The sequence below is a fragment of the Eurosta solidaginis genome, chromosome 1, assembly GCF_040869045.1.
Source record: "Eurosta solidaginis isolate ZX-2024a chromosome 1, ASM4086904v1, whole genome shotgun sequence".
NCBI classification, from domain to species: domain Eukaryota; kingdom Metazoa; phylum Arthropoda; class Insecta; order Diptera; family Tephritidae; genus Eurosta; species Eurosta solidaginis.
This window is the reverse complement of record NC_090319.1, coordinates 338,004,302-338,028,790: the sequence shown is the minus strand read 5'-3', so window position 1 is coordinate 338,028,790 and position 24,489 is coordinate 338,004,302. Positions and strand designations below refer to the sequence as shown.

General features: G+C 35.5%; 3 protein-coding genes across 4 annotated transcripts in view; 2 read left to right on the top strand and 1 right to left on the bottom strand.

Moving 5' to 3' along the window:
• Positions 1 to 24,489, top strand: part of LOC137237932 (ATPase H(+)-transporting accessory protein 2-like) — a 224,376-nt gene that overhangs the window by 175,616 nt on the left and 24,271 nt on the right. The window contains exon 5 of one of the 2 annotated variants that reach the window (XM_067762317.1): positions 23,069 to 23,193. In XM_067762317.1, coding sequence (XP_067618418.1) covers positions 23,069 to 23,155 — 87 coding nt within the window. In that variant the 3' untranslated portion in view covers positions 23,156 to 23,193. Of the gene's footprint in view, positions 1 to 23,068; positions 24,341 to 24,489 lie in introns of those variants that run through there. The other variant, XM_067762316.1, reaches the window with a different exon arrangement.
• Positions 1 to 24,489, bottom strand: part of LOC137237929 (uncharacterized) — a 636,630-nt gene that overhangs the window by 591,379 nt on the left and 20,762 nt on the right. The window lies entirely within an intron of this gene.
• Positions 13,106 to 14,321, top strand: LOC137237934 (collagenase-like). The gene is made up of 2 exons (XM_067762321.1): positions 13,106 to 13,493; positions 13,626 to 14,321. Exons 1-2 carry the CDS (start codon positions 13,252 to 13,254, stop codon positions 14,191 to 14,193), a joined length of 810 nt encoding a protein of 269 aa, XP_067618422.1. The 5' UTR covers positions 13,106 to 13,251; the 3' UTR covers positions 14,194 to 14,321.

The window sequence follows — 24,489 nt, the reverse complement described above, 5'->3', positions numbered from 1 at the left end:
AATCAAAGAGAAGACGTTGGTGAGAATATTGGTAGCGATTCTGAAGCAGAAAAAATCGTGAATGCTCAAGGGAGAATGAAAAGGGGAAGGCCAAAAATTCTCAGAAATGGTACTGTAGGTAGACCACGTAAAATTTATGTTCTTGATCCGACTACCAATGTTCTGAATGCAATCGAATGTGTGAAGTGCGACCCAATCACTGTTAAAGAAGCTTTGAGCTGCGAAGAAGCTGTGGATTGGAAAAATGCTATGGAAACAGAAATGTTGACATTAGCTGATAATGGTACATGGGATCTAGTAGATTCACCACAGCAAAATATTATAGGTTGTAAATGAGTGTTTTCTACAAAGAGACGAACTGATGATGGAAGTGTTGAAAAATACAAGGCTCGACTCGTCGCGCAAGGTTGTTCTCAAAGAGAGAACATCGACTATTTCGATACTTACTCACCCGTTGTAAGACATGCACCTATTCGTCTAATATTGGCACTCTCAGTTAAACATAGGCTTTTGGTACATCATTTCGACGTAGCCGCAGTTTATCTTAACGGAGAGTTGAAAGAAGAAATCTTTATGCTACAACCAGAAATGTTTGAAGATCCCGAAAGACCACAAAGCGTTTGTCGCTTGAAGAAGTCAATATATGGCTTGAAGCAAGCTGGTAGGGATTGGTCAGACAAGATTAATGAAATATTATTGAAAATGGGTTTTAACCGTTCTAAATCCGATTGTTGCGTTTTTTATAAAATAGAATCTAATGAAATCAGCATAATTCGCGTTTAGGTTGACGACTTTATAGTCGCATGCAACTCAAAGGACTTAATTGCTGATTTTCTAAATAAGTTGAACGAAAGTATACAAGTAGTTGACAAAGGTCCCATACAGCATTATCTTGGAATGCAGATCAAAATAGATGGCAGTTTTGGTGACTTAAGAATTCACCAGAAGTCGTATATCACAAAGTTACTTGATGAGTGGGGGATGGCTCGGTGTAAGCCTGCCTGTACACGTATTCCAAGTGGATATTATCTGCAAAAATGTCACGACTCTGAGTGTGTGGGGGAAGCAACGAAGAAGTTTCAATCCCTAATGGGTGCATTAACATATTAGCAACGATTTCAAGGCGTAACATATCATTTGCTGTTTCTAAGCTCTCGCAATTTTGCAGTCACGCTCATCAAGAACACTTTGTTATGGCCAAGCACATTTTGCGATACTTAAAAGGCATGAGTGATGAATGTTTACTTTACTCTAACGGTTTGTATGCTACACAGATTCAGACTGCGCATCTGATAGAAAGTCGTATACTGGATTCGTGCTTATGTTTGGCCATGGGCCAATACAATGGGAGTCCAAGAAACAAAATGTAATAGCTCTAAGTTCTACCGAAGCTGAGTACATTTCCATGTCTCAAGCAGCAAAAGAAGCAATGTTTCTTAGAAACTTGCTTAATGAAATTGGATTCAAATCATATACTAAATCGCCAACAAATATCTATTGTGATAATCAAGGGGCTGCTTTTCTGGCCAAAAAATGAGACCACTAAGAAAAGGTGCAAACAAATAGATATCAAGTATCACTTTATAAGAGACAAATGTAACTTAAATGATATAAATAGTGAATATGCCTCCACAACAGATAATATAACTGATGGTTGTACTAAATTTTTAAGTAAAGTCAAACATAATATGTTTTGTATAAATTTATTTACAAGAAATCATGTAAGTTAAATTTAAGAATTACGTGAATCATGGTTGAGGTGGAGTTTGTTAGATTATATACACTATAATGCAACCCTGGTTCACTACTTTCTTCAATTGTTATTTGCTTTCCATATTCATTCTTAGGTCATACGATTCATGGTATTTATAACAATATGGATTATTACATAGTTTAATAAATTTTGAACCGTTCATCTGCTACAACGTGTTTTTTACTTGTACTGCTTAAAGGTCTAACATATTGTTATAAATCCACTTGGGAAATGAAATACCATTGATATAAACTATTTTTGCAAAGAGTTGCTATATATTGCAAAGGTGTTTTAAATCCTAGAATAGTGTATCTATCAGAGCCTGGAAGTGAAGTGGAAAGCATTTTTATTGAAATAAGCGACACTCGGACAAAGTGTTTCGCTGCCTGTGCTTACAACCCTAACAGGTCCAACGACCTAACTTACTTATTTCAGAAGTTGACTGAGTTTTCTCTAAGATATGAGCACGTTATTATTTGCGGTGATTTCAATATAGACATTCTTAGTAGTAACTCCCGTAGTAAGTCCATCATAAATAGCTTTGAATCGTGTGATTTACACATTATAAATCAATTCGCGACCCGCTTTGCTCCCAACAGTAAACCTAGTCTGCTAGACCTGGTATGTGTTAATAATGTCAATTTCGTAAATCATTTTGACCAACTTCCCATGGAAGGCATTTCTGACCATGAAATGCAGATATTAGCGTATGACTTGAAATTTAACACTAAAGAAACTGGCTTTGAATTAACATATAGGAACTACAACGGTGTTAACTTAGAAGTTCTAAATGAAGAGGCCTCTCGTCTTGATTGGAGAGGATGTGTGTATTTTTCTACGTTAGATGAAAAATTGCAATATTTTTATAACATTGCTACTATCAAAGCAGATAATTGACAATATTCATGACAACCACTTGCTGTTTGAAGTCCAATGAGGTTTCAGAAAAGGGCATAGTTGTGCTACATCCATGTTGAAGATTCTGGAATATATACGTCCAGCTTACGACAACAACGATCTTACGGTATTAGTACTTCTAGACTTCTCAAGAGCTTTTTATATGGTTGATTTTAAAATACTACTTCGCAAGCTCGAAAATTACTATAATTTCAGCCCTTTTGCAATTAAGTTAATGCAAAACTATCTCACTGGCTGATTCCAGCGAGTTCAGTGCGGTGATAGACTCTCTGATTTAAAGTCCATAACGTTATCGTCTTTACGCTGACGATACCCAACTCTACATGTCGCGCCCGATCGGGCTCTCCGAAGACTTATTTGTTAGGCTGAATAATGATTTAAAGCGCATAAGAAACTGGGCTCGCTCAAATAAGCTACATCTTAATGCGTCAAAATCTAAGGCGATTGCAATATCGAACGCAGCATACGATTTAAGCAGCCTTCCTGAAATTTTGCTAAATGATGATAAAATAGGTTTCCAGGATGTGGTTACCAATCTAGGCTTCAGAATTAATACTAGTCTGACTAGTGCTGACCATATCAGCTTTCTGGTGGGTAAAATCTATAACACCCTTCGCCATCTTTACAGAACTGCCTACTTACTACCGCGAGACACTAAACTGAAGCTGGTCAAAACTCTTATAGTACCTCAAGTTGCTTACAGTGAACTTATATATGGTAACCTTGATTCAGTATCGCTTAACAAACTTCAGCTGGCCATAAATAATGCCGCCCGATTTGTTTTTTCTAAAAGAAAGTACGATCACATATCTTCGTGTGCCGTGCAAATACTCGGGAGTGACGTTTGCAATTTCTTAAAAATGAGAAATCTATGTTTCTTGCATAAACTTCTGCATTCTCAATATCCACCTTACCTATTTAATAAGCGAACCTTGTGTCAGTCCACTCGAACATTGTATCTGTTGATACCGGCTTTTAAATACTCGACATCCTCTAGAATGTTCTTTGCCAGTACAATCCGCCTATGGAACTCACTTCCTTTCAAGACAAAAGCATTTCGTAAGGCAGGATGTTTCAAACAACCAGTATTATATTTCCTAAACTCTTAACTTACCCTAATTTACATATCTCAAACCTTCATTCTTCAAACATTGGTCTGGAATTGTTTCTATCAGACTATTATTAATTTTATACGTATATGCTTTTTATTATTTTTAATCAAAAGTTTGTACTCATTCTTTATTAAGTTTATTTATATGTAACTTCAATTTTTTGATGTGATTGATGTACTACCTAAAAGACAGTGTCTTACTTGTACAAATAAGTTTTTAAATAAATAAAATAAATAAATAAAATATAGCTTATTTAATTCGTCCACGACCCTGGGTAGGTGAAATGGCTGCCACCGCGACCCTGGTCGCCCAAGTAGCTATTTAAAGCCATTTTGATGCCATGTAACTCGTCTAAAAACCTACGGAATTTTACGGTCAATATATACAACCAGCCAGATATGTTGATAAAATTAAGAATATTCGGGATTGCTATCACAGATAACCCTCTGAGGTCTTCTAGAAACGGGGTTCTAAGGAACCTTAGCCGGGCTCTAGCTAGAGCAGGGCATTTACACATAAAGTGTTTTACTGTCTCCCTGGCATTTGGATATTTGCAGCTTCTGCAGTAGTCGTTATACGGAATGCCCATCTTTTCCGCATGCGTACCTACTGCCCAATGACCGGTGCAGACGGCTATCAGTTTGCGTGTATTAGCACTGGATTTGTTCAGAAAACTTCTCGTCCTATTTCCATCATATTGTTACGAATATTAGCAAAACTAAGGAGTGCTGTCATATCTAAGCCGATGCTAAGCAGTGACGTGAATTCATATCCATAGATCAATCATTATGTATCTACATAAACGAAACAATAATTGCGTCTACACATATGTACCATGTACGTATACGAGCAGCGGAGAATGAATGCACAAACACATGCATATATCTGAGATACTCCTGAAAGTATGTGATGAGAGAAGCTATAAATCGTGCAATTGTAGTTGCAGCTGAGAAGTTTGAGAGCTGATGGACTAGTAGATTCTGGAAGCGCCTAGAAGATGCGAACGTTGAAATCAGAGAGTATAAAAGGCAACAAATGTAGAGGCACTGGAATTCAGTTTGGTTTGAGCTATCAAGCTGTTTCGATTAAGACGCTATCTAGCAGTATTATTTTGAAAGTCAGTTTCATTTAAGCTATCAGTTTGGTTATTAAGCCAGCTAGTTGCAAGTATAAGTGTTATTGTGAAGTACTTTAATAAAGGCCATTTTACCATTATTCAATATTGGAGTTATTTATTCAACAGTTTAGTGATTCGAACTTAGCAGAAGGGCAAATAAGAGGATTTGCAAGTAAATTCGTTACAATATTTTGTCCAAATGGATTTTGATATAGCACAGGTGGTGATGTTATTCCACGTTGTTTGTGCTTTCTTCAAGTAGAAGCTTTGGATATTCCCCTTGGCTACTGCTAAGGGTATGTCTACTTCGACACTGGTTATTTCCTTGTTCATCTCCGATAAGCCCCTGCGTACTAGCTGTCGGCCTTCTCGTTACCCTCTATCCCCCTATGAGCCGGGACCCAGATAACGCGTAGTTCTAGATTTGTGGATAACTGGGATATGAGTCGCTTACAAGCCCACACTAATTTTGAGTTAAAGTGTGGCGAGGAAAGCGCTTTTATCGCTGCTTGGCTATCCGACAGAATGAAAATTTGACCAGCTACATTCAAGCCCTCCAGTGATTTTCAAGCTTGCCAAATCGCGAAGATTTCTGCTTGAAACACGCTGCAGTGCGAAGGGAGTCTGAATGATGCAGACAAATCTAGGGACTCAGAGAAGACTCCGGTCCCCACTAACCATTCCATCTTGGAGCCGTCAGTGTAGATTTGGTTGTCGTCGACCCTTTCGCCCGGATTTCTCTTCCACTCGTTCCTGCTTGGAATGGCGGTATTACAACCGTACTCAAACTTCAGCTTGCGAGGGTAGTAATCTATCTCGGTATTACATGTACCATCCGGAAGTTTCTTTAGGACATTACTATGCCCTTTCTGAGTATTCTTCCAACACCCAGACTCCCTGAGTCTCAGTGCGGTTTGTGACGATGTACAAAGTATATGCAAGTCGATCGGAAATGGGGTCTAAAGCAGCTGTGGGGCAAGTGCGTGCGGCCCCTATGGCACCAACGCACGCAGTGCGCTGGAGTTTTTGCAGGCTGGTGAGATTGTAGCTCTTACTTAGAGCTTCCCACCAGATTATGGAACCATAGGTAAGCACCGGTCGCACCACCGCCTCGTTCATCCAAAGTACCATGTTTGGCTTGAGTCCCCATTTCTTACCAAATATTGATTTGCAGGCATAGAAGGCGATGCAGGCCTTCTGTACCTGCTCTTCGATGCTCCACGACCCTTTTCAAAATCTTTTATACAAAGGATTTCGTTAATTTTTCTTCAAAGCATTCTTTATAGTAAAGGCAATATCTCTGCCAAATTTTGTAACGATAATTTAAATTTTATTTATGGTTAATAATATTTGTAAAATTGATTTTGTCACAAGTGGGCGGTGCGACGTCCATTTTAAAGTTTTTTTTTCAAATTTTTATCAATAGTCTGAATATCAGTCCACACGTCAAATTTCAACATTCTATGTGTATTATTTACTAAATAATCAGGTTTTTTGTGTTTTCCAAAACGTTATATATAAAAAGTGGGCGTGGTTATCATCCGACTTTGCTCATTTTTATTACCAATCTATTCTGGGTCCAGATAAGCTCGTGTAACAAATTTGATGAAGATATCTCAATATTTACTCAAGTTATCGAGTCAACGGTGAGACGGACGGACGGACGGACATGGTTCAATCAAATTTTTTTTCGATACAGATGATTTTGATATATGGAAGTCTATATCTATCTCGATTCCTTTATACCTGTACAACCAACCGTTATCCAATCAAAGTTATAATACCCTGTGTACAACAAGTAAAACTATGTATAAAAATAGGTAGGTAATTTGTGTGAGGATGGAAAGTTCCACGTTTTTTGTGGTTTGCATAGAATAGCTTTAATTATGAATCATTTATCTCCACAATATATGCCGTAAACGTAAATAAATATTTGATGAAATTTGAAGCTTTAAACCGTTAAAAAGGGGGCTGAGATCACATTTTATATGGGGTATATACTATATGTATGTATATATCACCGATCTCTATAACTCTTTCAGACAACATCATCATCATCATCATCCTCCTCAATTCCTATTGGAGCATAGGGCCTCGACCACCGACTTAAATCTTATTCTGTTAGGTGCAGTTCTTGTGATGTCATTCCACGTAATATCCTGCGTCTTCGAGTTCTTTATCCACAGTTCTGCGCCAAGTTTTCGCAGGTGCACCAGGTCGTCGGCTTCCTTGTGGATTCCATCGCAATGCTTGTCTGGCTATATTTACTGGAGGTCTTCTGAGAGTGTGACCAATCCACGACCATTTACGCTTGGTTATTTCTGTGGTAGCCTTAGGTTGATTTGTTCTAGACCATTAAGTCGTCATTTGAAATTCTTTCCGGCCATCGAATTTTCAGGATTCGGCGCAGACATTTATTAATAAAAACTTGTAGACGTTTCTGAATTGAAGTTGAGCTTTTCCACGTCTCGCAAGCATAAAACAGTACTGATTTAACATTCGAATTAAACAGTCGAAGCTTCGTTTTTAAAGATATTTGGCAGGACCTCCGCACGTTTGCCAGTTGCCCAAAAACCATTCTTGCTTTGTTTATGCGAGACTGAACGTCCTCATCTGCACCGCTCTTATTTGAGACAATACTACCAAGATAAACAACGGACTCTACACCTTCGATTTCATTTTCGTCAACCGTAAGCGTCAATGGCCTTGATGAAATACTATAGCCGCATCTTATGACTTTGGTTTTCGCTGTATTGATGCTTAGTCCGGCCTCCTTTGCATGTGTGTTGACAGCTTCTAAATTGTGTTGAAGGTCAGTACTTCTGTGGCTTAGCAGACAGACATCGTCTGCATATTCTAAATCCCTAGCTGAGTGAAAGGCGTCCATTGTACACCGTGTCCACCATTTTCTGCGTTCCTCATAATCTCGTCTAATGCCAAGATAAACAAGAGCGGCGAGAGTATGCATCCCTGTCGCACCCCGCTTTTAATTTCGAAAGGTTCTGAGAGGCGCCCATCGTGACTAACCCGGCACTTAAATTCGGCATACATTGCCTTTATAATGTTGATTATTTTATTGGGCATCCCTCGTTTTCGTAGTATTTCCCAAATATATTTCCTGTCGAGACTATCAAAAGCCTTTTTAAAGTCGATAAAAAGTAAATAAGCTGATGTTCTGTATTCACAGCATTGTTCAACAATGATTCGGACGGTATTTATTAGATCAACACAGGATCGGTTTTGTCTAAAGCCAAACTGATTTTCTCTTAGAGTTCCATACACCGCCTCTTCAATTCGGGACAGTAAGATCGTGGAGAACACTTTGCTAGGAATCGAGAGTAAGGTGATACCTCTGTAGTTGTTACAATCAGAGGTATCTCCCTTTTTTGCGACTTTTACAAGTATGCCTTCATTCCACTGACGAGGGTAGGATTCTTCTTCCCATACCTGACGGAAGATTGGAAGTAAGGTTTCAGCTGCGGTATCTGGATCTGCTATGAGGTATTCAGCATATATGTCATCAGTTCCTGGGGCCTTGCCCTTTTTTAAGGACTTGATTGCTGAAATTATTTCATTTTTCGTAGGGGGCGCGCTGTTTACCCCCCCCATTGAAGTGGGGTTGGCTGTTGTAGTTTGCAGCAATAGTGTTGGAATTTAAGGTCGCTTCACCTACAGGATTATTTAATACTTTCTTGAAGTGTTCCACCCATACACTCATTTGTTGTTCGCTTTCAGTAATAAGATTTCCGTTTAAGTCTTTTACTGGTTTTTGACCACTCCTGTATTTTCCGGTGAGTTCCCTACTAATCTCATAGAGTTCCCTCATATTATTTAATCTGGCTGCCGTTTCAGCTCGACTTGCTAATGTGTCAGCCCATTCCCTCTTGTCTTTTCTAGCAGACTTCTTAATTTACTTGCATTTTTCTTTATACCTTGCGGCTAACTGCCTTGCTTCCTCCGTGTCATTGTTGTTCGTCCGTCTGAGAAGCGATTCTTTAATTTTCCGCCGCTGTTCAATAAGTGTCCACGTATTATTTGTTAGCCATAATTTCTTTGCTTTGTTTTTGTGTCCAAGGATACTGCTACCAAGTTCTTGGTAGATATTATTAACGGAGTCTAGCCTGTCACCTGTACTACCACTCATGTTTACCTGTTCAACACGTTCGCGTACTGCGGCATTAAAGGCATTTTGATATTCTTCATGCTTTAGTTTCTCAATATCAATTTTCTTGCAAATTTTTTGAAGGTTTTTCTGTACTGCGGCTACCTTAAATCTGAAACTACCAGCTACAAGGTAGTGATCGCTACAATATCTGCTCCTCTTTTAACGCGCACATCTAGCAAGGATGACCTCCATCTGCTGTTTATTAGTACGTGATCAATTTGGTTATTAGTGCGTTGATCCGGAGACGTCCATGTTGTTTTGTGGACTAATTTATGTGGGAATAAGCTTCCACCGATCACCAGACCGTTTTCACAACAAAATTCTATAAGCCTACTACCATTGTCATTCCGGGTACCAGGGCTGTGTTTACCCATGTATATATCTAGACCATCATTGTCAGATCCAACTTTAGCATTAAAGTCGCCTAGAATAACACATATGTCCCCTTGATTAACGTGTGAGTTTACGCAGCTGTTGAGCGTATCGAAAAATTCGTTTTTGATTTCGTCATTTTGGCTTTCTGTTGGTCCATAAACATTGATGATGACTAGTTTCCTTGCTCTAGTGCGGGAGTTTAAGTATAATAATTCTGGGGCTTATCGGCACCCATTCAATAATACTTTTCGCTATTGTATTTGTTATTAAAAAACCTACCCACAACAATACATGCTAAATGTGCGAGCATTTGGTGAAATTTAAAGGTTCTAGCTGTTGAAATGGGGTTCAAATTACGAAAGTTTCTCATCTGAACAATCGGTTGTATGGGATATATACGATCGATCTATACAATTTTTTCAGACAAAAATGAATTCCCTATACGTAAGCATTCGATGAAATTTGAATCCTTTGAAGCTTCAACCTGATAAATTGAGGAAGACATGACAAAAATCATCTTTTTTTGAAAAATCGGTTGTATGGGGGATATATGCTATAGGGGTCAGATCCGGTCGGTTCCGACAATTATCTAATCGGACACCTAAACATACCTGCTCACCAAATTTTATCAAGATATCCCAAAAATTGAGGGACTAGTTTGCATACAAACTGACAGACGGAAATGGCTACATCAACTCAGGTCTTCATCCTGATCTATATATATATTATTAATATACCATTCCATTTTCACGAAAGGTAAACAAAGGTTGCGGGAAATGTATTAATGTAACCGAAAATCGTTATCAATTCATGGAAACGTGTTTCTAGGCCCAACGGTTAACTGTCAAGAAAACCAAAAAATGCGCAATTGAGTATAAAAATAATAACGAAATTTTGTGTAAACAAGTGCTAATATTGTTTAAAGTTCTTGTATTCCAAAATGGATACAAGTTCTGTTGATTTTTCTGTTCAAACAAATTTTAATTGAGCGCGTGCAATTTTGTGTACTTAGGGCTATTTTGAACGTTTTCAGTTAACGCTAGCTTTCACTTAGTTTGACAGATCTATGGACGATTTTTTTCATACAAAGTGTCAGTTAGCCTTAGCCAAAGGTGGCAAAATGACATTAAAAAGACGTAGAAAATAGCAGGTTTTTAAAAATCAAATATAAACAAAGTTTCACTTGTATCGTTTTAAATTGGTAAAGCTAGATGTGCTAGTTAACGAGAATATCAATGTAAACGCGTTCTGTGCTTAAAAGCGGATTTTTATATGAGCACTTTCCGTTTATTAGTACTGAATTTTATGAATTTTTAATGGTATTTATATACAGCAAATACTGTACTGTGCTTTGCCGAAAAATATTCTTTTGTGACAAAATAATGCATATAAGTCCATATAGTTTTAATATGCACAGTGGCAAGTTTATATTATATGCAGAATTCAACGCTGACACCGCTTTTCATGATATAGCTTTGATTAGAATTCCTGCAGTAACATTTACAAATCCCAATCAACCGGTGTGCCTGCCACCTCGTGCTTCATCTTATCCTAAATACGAGCGCGAAACGGTTGTTGTTACTGGATGGGGCCGTACAGTTGCTAATACAACCGCTGATTTTGAGACTTTACAGTTTGCAAATTTTAAAGTAATCTCCAACGAAGCATGTAGAACGGTCTATGGTTAATCTTTCCTATATGCTGATAAAATTTTATACTGCTACTACAAATAGTGTATCTTTGTGCTGGTGATTCTGGTGGTGCATTGGTGTTGACATCTTCAAACATTCAAGATGGTATAGCATCATTTAATACAGCCGAAGGATGCGATGTTGAATTGCCAAATGGATATAATCGTGTTCTTCACTACTTAGATTGGATTAAGGACAACGAGGGCTTAATGTTTGAAAATATAATTAAAATACAATTTTCAAATAATGTACATAAAACTAATTAAAAGATATTTATACTCAGCGTGCTTTGCGCACAGAGTATTATATATATCAAACTCATCAGTATCGAAAAAAAAATTGATTGAGCTATGACCGTCCGTCCGTCCGTCTGTCCGTTAACACGATAACTTGAGTAAATATTGAGATGTCTTCACCAGATTTCGTACACGAGCTTATCTGGACCCAGAATAGATTGGTATTGAAAATGAGCGAAATCGGATGATAACCACGCCCACATTTTATATATATAAAAATTTTGGAAAACACAAAAAACCTGATTATTTAGTAAATAATACACATAGAATGATGAAATTCGACGTGTTTAAGACTGATATTAAGGCTCTTGATAAAAATTTTTAAAAAAATATGTAAATGGGCGTGGCAACGCCCACTTGTGATAAAATCAGTTTTACAAATATTATTAATCATAAATCAAAAATCGTTAAACCTATCGTAACAAAATTCGGCAGAGAGGTTGCCTTTACTATGAGGAATGCTTTGAAGAAAAATTAATGAAATCGGTTAAGGACAACGCCCACTTTTATATAAAAGATTTTTAAAAGGGTCGTGGATGAATTAATTAAGCCATATCTTTGCAAAAAAGAGCTTTCTTTCAATGGTATTTCTTTTCCCAAGTGGATTTATAACAATAAATAGGAAAAACTTCAAATTTTAAAAAATGGACGTGGCACGGCCCCTTTTATAACTAAGCAATTTTCTATGTTTCGGGAGCCATATGCCGAAGAAAAATTAACGGATCGTAATAAAATAGGGTACAACAATTTTCCTTACAGCAAAGACCACGCCCATTTTTATATAAAAGATTTTTAAAAGGGCGGTAGACGAAGATAATAAGCTATACTTAGCGAAAAAGAGCTTTGTATCGACAGAATTTTACTTTCTAAATTGAAATATAACATTAAATTGGAAAACGCTTAAATTTGAAAAAATGGGTGTGGCACCACCTCTTTATTGTTTAAGCAATTTTCAATGTTTCGGGAGCCATAACTCGAAGAAAAATTTACATATCGTAACAAAAGTGGGTACAAAAATTTTTCCTATAGCAGAAAATAGTTTTAGTTAAAATGGACGGGATGGGCTAAAGACTACGGCAACTTAGATATAAAACAAATTTAAAAGGTTTTAAAAGGTCGTAGACTAGAATAATAACCTATAACTTAGTAAAAAATAGTTTTGAATCAATCACGTTTCACTTATCAAGTTTTATGGTAAGAGGAAATGGGGATACATTTTTTTTTAACGGGTGGTGCCACGTGTTATGTATAAAAGTAATTTATCTCAAATGAAATGTGAAATTGAAGCTCACGCTGAGTATATAATATTCGGTTATACCCGAACTTAAACACCTTTACTTGTTTTAGTTTTACTAGCATTGCGTCCGTTGCCTCGCTACGTTTGAGTCTAATATAAAAATTATTTCGAAATAAAGTATAGTTACTTCCGTGTGCCTATTTCCCTAAATTTGTCTCTGCATTTTTTGTGTAACTTTTGTGCTATCACTCTCACCGTTCTCTTCTTTCTTGACCTTCACTCAATCTTTCTCTTGCCTTTGTTTGTAATTTTACTCTTTCTCTTACTCTCACTGTTCTGTTCTCTCTTGACCGATTGAAACTTTGGAGTTAAGGTGAAAGGTTAAAATGTATCCGAAGTATTCGTAATCGATAGAAAATAAAAATCTCGCTTTTTGCTCAGTCAAATGCCTATATACTGTGGCCGAAATATATACATTTATGACAAAATATTGCAAACTACCCCATAGTACGCAATGGAACTATACCGTAAATAAAATAAAATAGTCAATGCTTTAGTCAGTCTGAATTTGCTTGAACAGCAGCAACATGAAATCGTTGATAGCTTTGTCACTGCTACTATGCTTCGCCTCGGCGTTTGAAATTCGGGAACCTAGAAATACACAACGTGAACGCGTAAGTCCACGTATATCAAATGGGCAAACGGCAGCTGCTAATCAATTTCCTTATCAAGCTGGTTTGTTATTATATTATGGTGGAGATTTTCGCTTTTGTGGTGGATCTCTAATAAGCGAAGAATGGGTGCTGACGGCCGCTCATTGTACTTCAACGTAAGTTTTCAATTATATGTACTCTATGTTTTAGGGTGTGAGCCAATTGGCGAAAAGAAAAATTAATAAGTTAATCACCCAATAACGTATCGTCGATACGCAATCTGATCTGGTCAATCCTTTCAATTTCAGTGCTATGAAGGTGACCATATACTTAGGCAGCATCTATGAGTCAGATGCCATTGTACAACTGGAAGTACACCGACGTCACTTTATAGTTCATCCCGAATTCGAAATGAGAACTGCTAGAAATGATATAGCTTTGATCAAAATTCCAGCTGTAACTTGTTCACCTGCCATTCAACCGGTGTCTCTACCAAATCATGCTTCACGCCATCTGACTTACTTTCATAGAACTGTTATGGCTTCTGGTTGGGGTTATACCTCTCATACACACAGATCGAATTCACCTGTTTTACAGTTTGCCTATTTTAGAGTGATCTCAAACGAGGAATGTGCTGCAGCATATTATGGTTCATCTATTATCCATGACGGAAAAATTTGTACTGCCACTGATAATCGTATTAAACTTCTTGGAGGTGACTCTGGTGGCCCATTGGTGTTGGCATCTTCAAAGATTCAAATTGGTATTGTGTCTGTTACTTCAATGCTAGGATTCGGAACTTATTTACCAGCTGCATATACTCGTGTCACTTCCTACTTGGATTGGATTCGAGATAAGACGAATATTGAGATTTAAATAATAGAAAGTGCTTGAATTCCTAAAAATTGTTCACCTCAAAATAATTAATTATAAGTATAAGTTAAAAAAAGTAATTAATTTTGACAGGGTTGAATCTTCACGGCACCCTTGTAAATATGTATGTATATCTGGCTTCTCGGCCACGTTTTTCTCGAAATTGGAAGTCCAACCCTCCCCCAAAAAGCAGTCGAAGCTCTGTAAATCTGTGACAGATATCAATTCTACGTTCACTCTATTTTTTTTTTCTGCTAAATGGGAATGGTTTTTTACAAGAGGGATTTCTTCTCAAAAGAATAAAATTTATCTAAAAACAAAAGGAAAACCTTTGTAATATACATGCATGGAAATTTTCTTCATTATTATAAAAATTCCGACCAATTTGGGGACAATTAAAATGAAGCACTATGCAAATTGGAAGACAAGCTCCAACCAAAATCGGAGGTTTTCTCGCTTTGCACTTATTTATTTATTTATTATAAAAATTCATATCATAAATTGAGCAAAAATTGCTTTGCCTATTGCAAAAAATCCCCCCAATGTTTATCTTCTGAGAAAGTTTATTTTGAGTGTTTATTTCATATTTGGCACATTGGTATTCCCGACCGCTAGTGCTTAAACGTATTTTGCTTACGTGTGTCGAATAAAACTCTGGCTTAGAAGTACAATGACAAAGTCAATAGTAGGGGCATTCCATGGAAAATCGTAAATTTTCGCCGATTTTCGAATTGCCCTGCTTTTTAATTTTCAATGCTAATATATTTTAAATGTGGACTTAAGTGGAAGAATTTAAAATTAGTATAAGCTTAAAAAAAGCAAATTAAAACAAGTAAGGAAGTCTAAGTTCGGGTGAAACCGAACTTTACATTCCCAGCTGTACACTTGAAATGCTGTTGTTGTTTGTTTTGTGTGCTTAATAGTGTTACAAGGCTCCGCAATAATACATATACATATGGTATTATTCTGAACTAATTTTTCTTCGAGTTATGGCTCCCGAAACATAGAGAATTACTTAGTCATAAAAGGGACGGTGCCACGCCCATTTTTTTAAATTTGAAGTTTATCCTATTTATGTTATAAATCCACTTGGGAAATGAAATACCATTGATATAAAGGTCCTTTTTGCAAAGATATAGCTTATTTTATTCGTCCACGACCCTTTTAAAAATCTTTTATATAAAAGTGTGCGTGGTCCTTAACCGTTCTCGTTAATTTTTCTTCAAAGCTTTCCTTATAGTAAAGGCAACCTCTTTGCCAAATTTTGTTATTATAGGTTTAACGATTTTTGATTTATAATTAATAATATTTGTAAAATTGATTTTAGCACAAGTGGGCCACGCCCATTGTAAACAAGTTTTTTCAAATGTTTATCAAGAGTCTCAATATCAGTCCACACGTCAAATTTCAACATTCTAGGTGTATTATTTACTAAATAATAAGGTTTTTTGTGTGTCCCAAAATGTTATATATATAAAAAGTGGGCGTGGTTATCATCCGATTTCACTCATTTTCAATACCAATCTATTCTGGGTCCAGATAAGCTTGTGTACCAAATTTGGTGAAGATATCTTAATTTTTACTCAAGTTATCGTGTTAACGGACAGACGGACGGACGGGCATGGCTCAATCAAATTTTGTTTCGATACTGATGATTTTGATATATGGAAGTATATATCTATCTCGACTCCTTTATACCTGTACAATAGGGCGGGTCGATTTGTGGGGAGGCAAAAAAATCGCCCATTGCTCTGTGAAAATCATATTCTAGGGATCAAAATAAGAAACTTTGCCGAAGGACCCATACCTCTAAAACGAATTCTGATGCCCCCCCCCAATTTGGGTCGAACTTTTGGGTAGGGGCAAATATTGAAAAATCCCACTTTGACCCATTTAGACTGCTCCAATCGAGTCCAAATGTATTACCGACCCCCACTAACTTTGGAGGCCCGACCCACCGATGCCAGTGGCACACCCCCTGGAACCCCCTGGGGGTTCACCATACAAACATTTAACAGAACGGATAAATTCGAACACAACATAGTTCGCTCTCATTCTGCAACATGATCAAATTCAACGATACAACTTGTTCAAATGAACATACTCGCCATTGATTTGAAATCAACCAAATCACTTGCAGCTTCATGCATGTGCGAATTTATTCATTTTTCCCCGAATTTCATCAATTCAGGCGTTTGTTCGTTGGATTCAACAACGATTACATTGATCATAAAGAAAAGGCAAAATGAAGGACTCAATGTGCATGAAGATGTGCAACCGTGACTGGACAATGCTAGGAAAGTAGAAAAGTTAAGTAATAAGCGAAATTAACGTAACAAAATAATATTTATTTTCATATTTCAGTATTATGAATATATACATACATACATGTCAACTATGCAAACACAAATTTCTTTTCACAGAATTTTTTATAAAAGAAAATAAAATGTTTGTATCCTTTAAAGGTTGATTGCTAAACCTGTGAGCTATCAACGACAAAGCTGAATTAAACCATAACCATAGTTGGGCACAATGCATCAGATTTAAATTTCCACTACCACTAATTTTTCTATTGGACCATAAAAACGAAAGAATATTTGTTTTTATACATATTTCAGTCTTTGATTGAAAATAATACATAAATAAATGCGGTCTGGTTATGAATATTGGCAAAGAAAAAGTAAATTTTTGTTTATAAATAATACTTTTTTGTTATATCGGCCTACTGATTTGTAAGATCGCGGGTTCGAATCGAGCTCAAGGCCTAAAATTATTTTTTAACATTATTATTGTTATGAGACATTTTTTCTTAATTGAAAAATTTTTTAAATTAGAATAGAAGAAAGAAAAAATTTAGGCAACTGCCAAAGCTCGTTGTATAGATCCATTTCGGGAACTGCTAAATTCCTTCATCGGCAACGTTTAGGCGCCGCTGCTTCAGCCATCACAGAATGTTTATAGCAAAATTTTTTTTTTGTTTTTTGTTTTTTCAACAGTTAATGTATTGTATATATCTTAACTAAAGAATAAAATCAAACGAGAGAGAAAATGTAAAATTATTGGAATTTATATCTCCTCTTTAGCTGCGCATTATAATACCTTGTTTTGCGGTTATTTGAATTATGAATAACATAACATAATTGCCTTGTTTTTCGGAGTTTGTCTATTTTTTACAACGTTATCTACGAGATTTGATTCATGGCTTCTATTTTGATTTAATTTATTTATTTTTTGTACTTTTTGAGCTTGGTATTCGTGACTTAGTTTTTCGATATATTCTCTATAAAAATTCTTTATTATAAAATCTATAGGTCTTCTTTTCGTTGTTGAATGTATTGTGTTGTTGTAGAAATTAAAAATTTTAAATAATTTTCCATCCAACTCAAAATTTTTAGTTTTTGTGTCTGCTTCCATTATTCTTAAGTGCTCGTTTAATGTACCATGTAGGCGTTCAATATCGGAATTAGCGGTCTTTAAATAAGCCGTGGTGGTATGTGCTTCAATATTTTCCTCTTTCAAAAATAAACTAACTGCATCGTGTAGTATACAGCTTTCATTATCGAAAATAAGCTTACTCATTTTACCCAAGCACTGGATACGCAGTTTTATAGCTTCGAGAATCGCGATCCAGTTCCTATCATTCAACTTTTGAAATGTAGCGTACTTAGAAAATTTATCAATGGTTGTTAAATACATTTTATTTTTACATGGATACCAGATATCGATATGCGCAATGTCATTGAAATGAGATGGAGCTTCTGTTATTTTAAATGGAGTTTTTATTGGATTTCTGTCGTGTTTAGCCACTTGGCAAATTGTGCAATTGTTTATAACCGTTGTTATCATTTTAAATAATTTGGGATAAAAATATTTGCTCTTTATTTCTAAAAATACTTCTGGTATTCCCCTATGGTTATTACGAATGTGTTCATTTTTAATAATGGTTAAAATTTCGTCTTTATCAGTTATTTCAATTAGTTTTAAAGTAGATCTATACAAAGTTAAATTATTTTTGTGAAAAAAGTTAGTGTACATGTCTTGAAATTTCATAAATAAATTGTCATAATCGCAGAATATACACATGAAACCTTTGTTTATTAAAATGTTTTCCACGAAGGCTTTAATGTCCGATTTTTCTGTTACTATAATGTGATTTTGACATTTTCTGTTAACAATTTTCATAGAATAATTTTCTTTTTCGCCGAAGCTTAAATAAATCTGATTTTTATAATAGTTAATAGGTTTACTTGTAATAAATATGTGGTCAAGATTGTCTTCAAGAGCACTGTGAATAGTAGCGCTAGTTGAGCTAATTTCCAAGTCTTCGTTTGTTGTATCATTGTTATTGCTTCCTTCTTGAATATTAAACATACTAACTATACTTTCATTAAGATCTTTTTTTAAATATCGACACAACGAGCCAGCGACTGTATTGTCTTTGCCCTTAATGTAATTTATATCAAAATTGTACTCATTTAGTACAATTCTCCACCTCTGCAGCGTCATGTTCGGCTATTTTATATTATGTAGCCTAACTAAAGGCTTGTGATGTGTGTGTATGGAAAACTTTCGGCCATATAGATAAGTTCGAAAATGTTTGACAGACCAAACTACAGCAAGTGCCTCCTTTTCAATCGCAGAGTACCTAATTTCATGGTCGCATAACGTTCGAGATGCATAAGATATTGGATGGCCATTTTGGCTTAACACTGCACCGATAGCAAACTGAGATACATCTGTGGTTAGAGTAAATTTTTTACTAAAATCAGGAGATGTTAGGACAGGCTCATTTGTTATTAATTTTTTTAATGTTTCGAAAGAGTTCAAGAAATCTTTACCTTTAAAATCAAGTACTGCTCCCTTCTTTAAAAAGCGAACCATTGGGTAAGCCACCTTTCCCCTAGTCCCGAATAAATTTTCGGTAGTACCCGGTTATGCCTAGAAACTGTTTTATTTGTTTTATATTAGTAGGTGGACGCATTAATCTTATTGGTTCCACTTTAGATGGGTCCGGTTTTATTCCTTGCCCTGAAACAAAAAAATTTTGTCGTTAAAGCGGCAAAGTGACACTTGTCAAATTGAATTTTCATTCGATGCCCGCAGAGTATTTAATATTTTTTTGATAGATTCGACATGCTCCTCGAAACTGGTAGAAAATATTATTATATCGTCTAGATACACGACACATATCTTATTTATGTGATCTCTAAGCACATGGTTTATTAACCTTTGGGAGGTTGCAGGTGCTGTTTTTAGGCCATACGGGTGACTTCGTAGTGGCTTCCAGCTGTAGAAAATGCTGTTTTGGCTCTATCATCGGGATGAACCTCTATTTGATAAAATCCTTTCGCTAAGTCTATGGTACTAAAATATGAACATTTTCCCAATTTATCAAATATTTCTTCCATATTTGGAATTGGGAACTTGTCGTCGACGGTTTTCTCGTTAAGTTCGCGGTAGTCAATTACAATTCGCCATTTCGGTACTCCGCTATTGTCAGCTTTTTTGGGTACAACCCATAAAGGCGAATTATAGGGACTACTGCTGGGTCTATTATGTTATTGGCTAACATTTCCTGTATTTGCCTTTCTACATCTGAGCGATGAATTACAGTGTATCTATATAATTTACTGTATATTGGAGTACTTGTTTCAGTTATTATTCTATGCTGTATTTCTTTCGTGAAAGGTAAATGTTCTCCATCTTTATAGAATAGATCCTCATAGTTGCTTAAGGTAGCCCTTAAAACATCTTCGTCTTGCTTGCTCAAATGGTTAGAAAAAAGTTCATGTAATTTGGTATTGTCATTTTCTGACAGAAATATTTGCAAACTTTCGTGTTTATTATACTCGTCAATAGTTATCTCCTCATTTTCGCTAAAAAATTTGGTAATACTGAGTTGTCCGTTTGCAGCTTTCTATTTTTATAATCAACTACTGCCCCTAATTGTAACAATATGTTGTTACCCATAATGCCATCAAAATAATTGTGAAATGGAAATTCAAGAAAATTTACGAACAAGTTTTGACGTTTGAATTCTTTGAGCAATGGTACGCTATATTCAACGTATATTTCTATATTATTATTAAAAGCCTTTAAGGTAGAAACGGATACATTTGCTCTCCATTTTGGATTGCAAATATTTGTATTTATAATACTAAATTCAGCTCCAGTATTTATAATGAATCTAAGCTTTTTAATTTTGGTGTCTATTACTCTATAGGGTAGTTTGCGAGTGCGCCAAATTGAAAATTTTCGTAGTTGAATTTGAATTTGAGTAGGTTGATTACAATAGGAGTTGTTATTGTTAAAAAAATTATTATTTGAGTTATTATTACAACTTTCGTAGTTCGAAGTGTTATGAAAATGTGTGCGGTTAGTTGTCAGTTGAGAAGATGTTCGTTGTCTCAATCTTTCGTTGTTATTATTGCTTTGTGTTTGTATTGATTGCAAAGCGAAGCTGGGTCGATAAAAATTACTTTGTTGACTGTATTTTTGCCCGTACCTACTTGTGTTGTTATCATAATATTGTTTTTGTTTTTGTGCCTGATTACGATGATTTGTATAATTAACATGTTGTGCATCATAATTTTTAGTTTGTGAACGGTTAAAAACACTAATTTGACTTTTACTGCGTCTTAAATAGCCATTTGTTTTTATAATGTCATATGCTTCTTTTAAATTTTTAGGAACCCTACTTATAATTATGCTTTTTACTGGTTCAGGCAAACCATGCTTAAACGAGTCAGAGCGATTCTGGCGTTGCTTTCGCTATTCACTTCTGGAAGCCTTTGTTTACTAAAATATAAAGCATTATTCAAACGGCAAAGCAACGTATTTAGTTCATTGTAAAAGTGTTCAATAATTGAACTACATCGACAAGCTCATATCAATCAACTCATCAACTGAGAATCTTTCTCCATGATTATCTTTCAAAATTTATCTGACAACTGCCCAATCACTCGCATTATCATTGATCAAGAGCGATCGTCTGGCACTGCCTGTGATTCTGCCCTTAATGTTACCCATTGCCATCATTCTATACTCCCACGGAAGTTTTTCCAAAATAGGAACCATTGAACCAATTCTCTCCAAAAAATTAAGCAATACATCTCTATCTCCATCGTAATTAGGTATACTCTTTATATTGCTAGAAATAAGGTTAAACTTAGTAGTTACATCAAGGTTATCCATGACTTCGCTTAAACAACAAAAGTGCGTATATGTAAAAAGAAAAATATTAAAATAAAAATTGTATACCTAGTAGTAGCGCTAAGCTTATGTAGTTTTCAACTAAGCTATCGTGATTTTCTCGTTTTATGTGCTCCTCCCAAATAATGTATTGCACACCAATGCTTGCGGTTCTCTCATTAATTTTGTTGGTGAAATTTCTTTGAATGATGTAAACTAATTCAGCTCAAACGTATGTATTTGCAGAAATATATTGCCGCGGCTCTCATTACTTAATTGTTATTGTACGTACACTGCAAAGCAATTGCTCTTCTTTTAAAGTTACAGAGTGGTTGGCTTTGTTTGTCACACGCAATTGATAGGCTTCTGATAACCAAATTCTTCAAACATATACATATGTATATATAGTTATTGTTATTTTGTTATTTTAAGTTTGAGTGTCGTTGGTTGTTATTGTTGTATATAATTTTTTTTGTTTTCTTAGTGCTAATGTTTCTTTTGTCTCTCACAACGCTCTTTATTGTATGTTATACATTTTAAATTTATGTATAATATCGCTGTTCTTGTAACAATATATAAATTGTTTGTTGTTTTGTTTTTATTATTTCTCTTTTTTATCACTGATACTTTTGGAAATGTGAAATGCAACCAATTGTAGTTGTATAGAAAGAAACGAAATATGTTTGCAGGGCTCGATCAGGGTAAAAATTGTTGTTCCTTCTTCTTTCTTTTCTCGTTTTATTTTCTACCTCATATTTGTTTTCGTAAAAATCCTTCCATATTACGGTAAAATTTCTTTCTCACTTACTGTTGTTGTTTATTAAGAATTTTGCTTATATATTGTAACGATTTTACTTGCAATTCCCCTTATTTGCAATCTTCTACTAAGTTCGAATCACTAAACTGTTGAATAAATAACTCCAATATTGAATAATGGAAAAGTGGCCTTTATTAAAGTACTTCACAATAAATAATACTGCTATTGCTCGCCAGATAGCGTCTTAATCAAAACTGCTTCAGCGCCTCTACCGTGGTTGCCTTTTATACTTTTAGATTTCCTCGTTGCATCTTCTACGCGCTTCCATTTCTAGAATTTACTAGTTGGTTATCTGTTATAATTATAACTACAAATGTACATGTATAGCTATCATATGCGCGTGTATTTGTGAGCGACACTTCCCCAATTATATTGCATATCTCAGATAAGATATCTTCATGTGTTTGTGCATTGCTTTCCCTGCGTATACGTACATATGTGTAGTCATAATGATTGAATTATTGATGTGACTTGAATCACTGCTTAGCATCGGCTTAGAGATGATAGAATCCCTTAGTGCTGCTAATATTCGTTACAATATATTTAAGAACCGTATTTTTAACCGATATTTTCACAACATGTTTTAGCTTCAAGAAAAATTTAATTTTTCATCGTTTATAACTTAAACACCTGAAATTTTTATGAAATTTCTTTTCGTATTTAAAAAGATCGGCATTAATTAAATGTTAACTTTCATTTTTGTATTTAATTGTACAGTATGCCGCACTATGTAGTCCACTTGGCTTTTATGAAGTTTTACTTCATATATTAATTTAAATTTGTATCACTGAATATTTTCATTTTGCGATAATTCTTTTATTTTTGAACATTGAAATTGATTTAATTAAATTCTATATTTTTTTTTTTCAGGAAGTATTTATCAGCTTCGGTTTATACTGCGCCAGTAATGTAGTCGTGATCGAGTGCCTTTATAGTCGAATCTCAAACATAAACTAAACTTTATTTCGGAATTTAAAGTACAGAGAGCTTAAAAAGTATGACTTAAAATGTGACTTAGCTGAGATAAGTAAGAGTAAGAAGAAAGTATTATAGTAAAGTAAGAGTATGTAGTTTCTTAAAAGTATAACTAAAGGAAGCTTAACTAAGAGAGAGTAGCAAAGAGAAGGAAGGATGTGCAAGGTTACTATGTAATTATATTAAGCAACAAGAGCGGGTATGTGGGTTATCATTGATCAATATAACGGCAGTTTTATTTGTTCTCAAACTCCGACAAAAGCAGCATTGGGCAGATGTACCACATCAGGGCTGGGGATATTCGGCAGAGAACGCCCATAGGTGTGTGGATTTTTATATCACTATGTGAGTGGGCCATCGTCGCTGTCTTCTTGTCGATCGTGTATATGTAACGACAAAAGCGCTCGCGGAAGCCACGTTGGCCTCATGGTTCAATTCGTGTCTCTTCGTCAATTAGAGCCTCAATAGGGTTGGAAGGTTGACGGAAGCCGGAACTCCACATAAAGCCCTGTGAGTTCCAGTTGTGGTGTTCTAAAAAATTATGAAAAACACGGAACGTAATTTATTTTCAATTCACAATGAATTTTACGATACACATTAGGATGGATTGTATTTTTGTCTCACAGTAGATTTTGAACTGTCAAATTGGTTGCCAAAAATATAAAAAATAATGTAAACAACTACGATGGATCCAATTTTATTGTTTTGTTTGAGCTCCAGTAATAGTGAAGTTAAATTTGAAGAAAGCCGATACCAAAGCGGATATCTCGCCATGCATTCCGCCAATATTTCCTTTTGGCTTGGAGTAAGCTTGTTTGAATTCGACCTTTGTTAATAATAAGAGTTTGAAATGTGTTATTATATTTTATTTATTCATCTATTTTAACAATTTACTTACATTTTCAATGAAATATGTGTGTATACGATTAGCAGTTTGTGTTCGAATGAAAGTGGAACGTAACGTATACATTCAGTCACTCGTCACGTATGTTGCGATCCAAAATTACGTGTGTCATAATCCGATAATCACGTTATTACGTGACGAGTTATACGATCACGGATGTTACGTTTTGGCCCATATGTTTCTATCACGGATCATAAAACGTAATACGGGCCCAGGGTTGTATTTTCATTTCCGACATCGGCACGAAAATGTCACAGCTTTAAGCATTCTATAAATTGGACGGATTGCATATAACCTTTGGTGTGTATTTTGTTGTTGTGACTTACAAATCCGTGAAATTCACGCATTACCTGCGATCCGTACACTGTTTGCAGGACTCAGCGGACCCCTCTATTAACATAACAAAACGGGG

Bases quoted from the DNA above. Each gene is read 5' to 3' on its own strand.
- LOC137237934 (XM_067762321.1), top strand. From the start codon at position 13,252: ATGAAATCGTTGATAGCTTTGTCACTGCTACTATGCTTCGCCTCGGCG. The intron at 13,494-13,625 runs GTAAGTTTTCAA...TTTCAATTTCAG, and splicing joins GCCGCTCATTGTACTTCAAC to TGCTATGAAGGTGACCATAT.